The 2,046-nt window shown below is 35.3% G+C and overlaps 1 protein-coding gene across 1 annotated transcript in view; it reads left to right on the forward strand.

The window, feature by feature from the left end:
* Positions 1–1,538: 1,538 nt before the first annotated feature.
* Positions 1,539–2,046, forward strand: part of LOC108568318 (pro-resilin-like) — a 2,373-nt gene continuing 1,865 nt past the window's right edge. Inside the window, exons 1-2 of the mRNA XM_017929324.1 lie at positions 1,539–1,614; positions 1,758–2,009. Of these exons, the coding sequence (XP_017784813.1) occupies positions 1,539–1,614; positions 1,758–2,009 (328 nt within the window). The remainder of the gene's footprint in view (positions 1,615–1,757; positions 2,010–2,046) is intronic.

Genomic DNA, 2,046 nt, shown 5'->3' on the forward strand with positions numbered 1-2,046 from the left:
TCAGTTTTGTTTTATTTTTCTTATTATGTTATTTTGTTGAGTTTGTATTAATGGTAATTTGTTGCAATAAATGTTATTATTATATAAGTAATATTAATAATTTTATATGCAATGAGTTAATGATGTCTCAATTTTTAAATACTTTACATATTATTATTTGGAAAGGATTATATGAGTTGTTAGAAAATATTTACTGCATAATAAAAAAATAATTATCTGCCTTATAAAATACATATAATTATATACAATTAATTGACTAATTTAGAATTTATGTGCTGTTTGTTATAGCTGTGATTTTTTGTCTTGACTGTTTATTGCTTTTTTCATTATTATTATACATTATTGCAAAATTAGTTTTTATCTTCTCCTAATGTAAATATACTATCACGCAATAAAATGTCCATCTGTAAAACTAAATATGAAATAACTCAATTACCACTTAAATTTTATTTACGTGCATCAATTACTACAAATGTGGCGTTATATTGAATGCAACATAGTAGATGACAGGAATTAATTATTTTATTACAGTTATGAACGAAAATATATATTGGAATATCGTTTTATATAGATTTCGTATTAGGTTGCTGCTTATTAATTTAAATGAGAATCAAGATTGTGTTATTTTTCCATTGATAATTTATCTTTTTAACTCTAATTTATTATATATGAATCTAAAAATGGTAATGAATTAAAATATAAAGAAGACACGTTGTTTCGTAAGAGTTTTCATCATTAAAAAGAAGTGTTCCATTGTAAGTTCCTTGGAAAAGAAGTGGATAGATGTAATTGATCTAGAATAAATGAGTCCCAATGGTAATGAAACTAATATAGCGAGATGTGGAGTTTCGCAATGCGTGGACTTCTGAAGAAGAAGAAATATTTAAAAATGGAATTAGAATTTTTTGTGCAACGATGAGCTGGGTGAGGAGACCTTGCTCTCCGTTTGAAAATGGTCTGCTTCTGATGCGCGCAATTACGTGATTGTCGTCAATATTGAGAAATTATCGGTGCGTGCGTTTTCCATAAACTGAATATTTTCGCCACATCTTCGATTCCCAACCACCTCGGGCTGCCGATGACGATAAATTATCGCGTTCGCAAACTGAGAGGAATCTAGTTTAGACGGTTCGGCGTACCCTCTGGGAATTGGGTACGCGATGTGCGATACTCGAGTCCCCCGATTGAAAATCAGAGATGACAGAGAGGATCCTCTCTTGCGTGGAGCGAGAAGATGGGGACACCGAAGAGAGGCAAATAAAAAGAAGACGACGACGAAGAAAAGAAAAGAAAAAAACTTACTGGTGCCGTATGTACTAAATACATGATATTGAATCACGATCGCGGCTAGTATAAAAGTGGCAAGGGGATCAAAGCCACTTCATTCAAACACAACCGCTCCAACCATACCAATCAGCAACAAACAAACAGTTGACTCGAAGGGTTCCATTTTCCAGTTGAGAAGAAAATATCATTATCAAAAATGTTTAAGGTAAAGTAATTAAAATTATAATTGGTAATTAGATATTAACGAATCAATGACACAGTGTTTCTTGGTCATCGTCTGTCTGAGTTTCGTCCTTTGCGAACCTCCCCCACAATATCTTCCGCCGAGTAAGTACAGCATGCTTTTTTAGTTTAGGTGACCGAACAAGCCTCTAGCAATTCATCGATCATTTCAAATGTTATTGTATATTGTTAATTTTTTGTTTGGGAGATGCTTTTAATTCAATTGACTTTTTACTTTTGACAATCAGATGGTTCTTACGGACCACCTGGTTTCCAACCGGGCACACCCATCGGGCCCGGCGGCAATGGTGATGGCAATGGTTATAGCGGAGGGCCACCCCTGAGCAACGGCGGTGGGCCTTCCAATTCTTATTTACCACCCGCAAACGGCAATGGAAAACCGAACGGAAATGGTAACGGTGGAAATGGAAACGGTGCGCCCATCTCGACTTATGGTTTACCGACAAATGGAAATGGCAACAGTAACGGCAATGGAAATGGTAACGGTGCTCCTAGCTCGAGCTACGGTCCTCCGAG

The sequence above is a fragment of the Nicrophorus vespilloides genome, unplaced genomic scaffold, assembly GCF_001412225.1.
Source record: "Nicrophorus vespilloides isolate i.1.1-1 unplaced genomic scaffold, Nicve_v1.0, whole genome shotgun sequence".
NCBI classification, from domain to species: Eukaryota; Metazoa; Arthropoda; class Insecta; order Coleoptera; family Silphidae; genus Nicrophorus; species Nicrophorus vespilloides.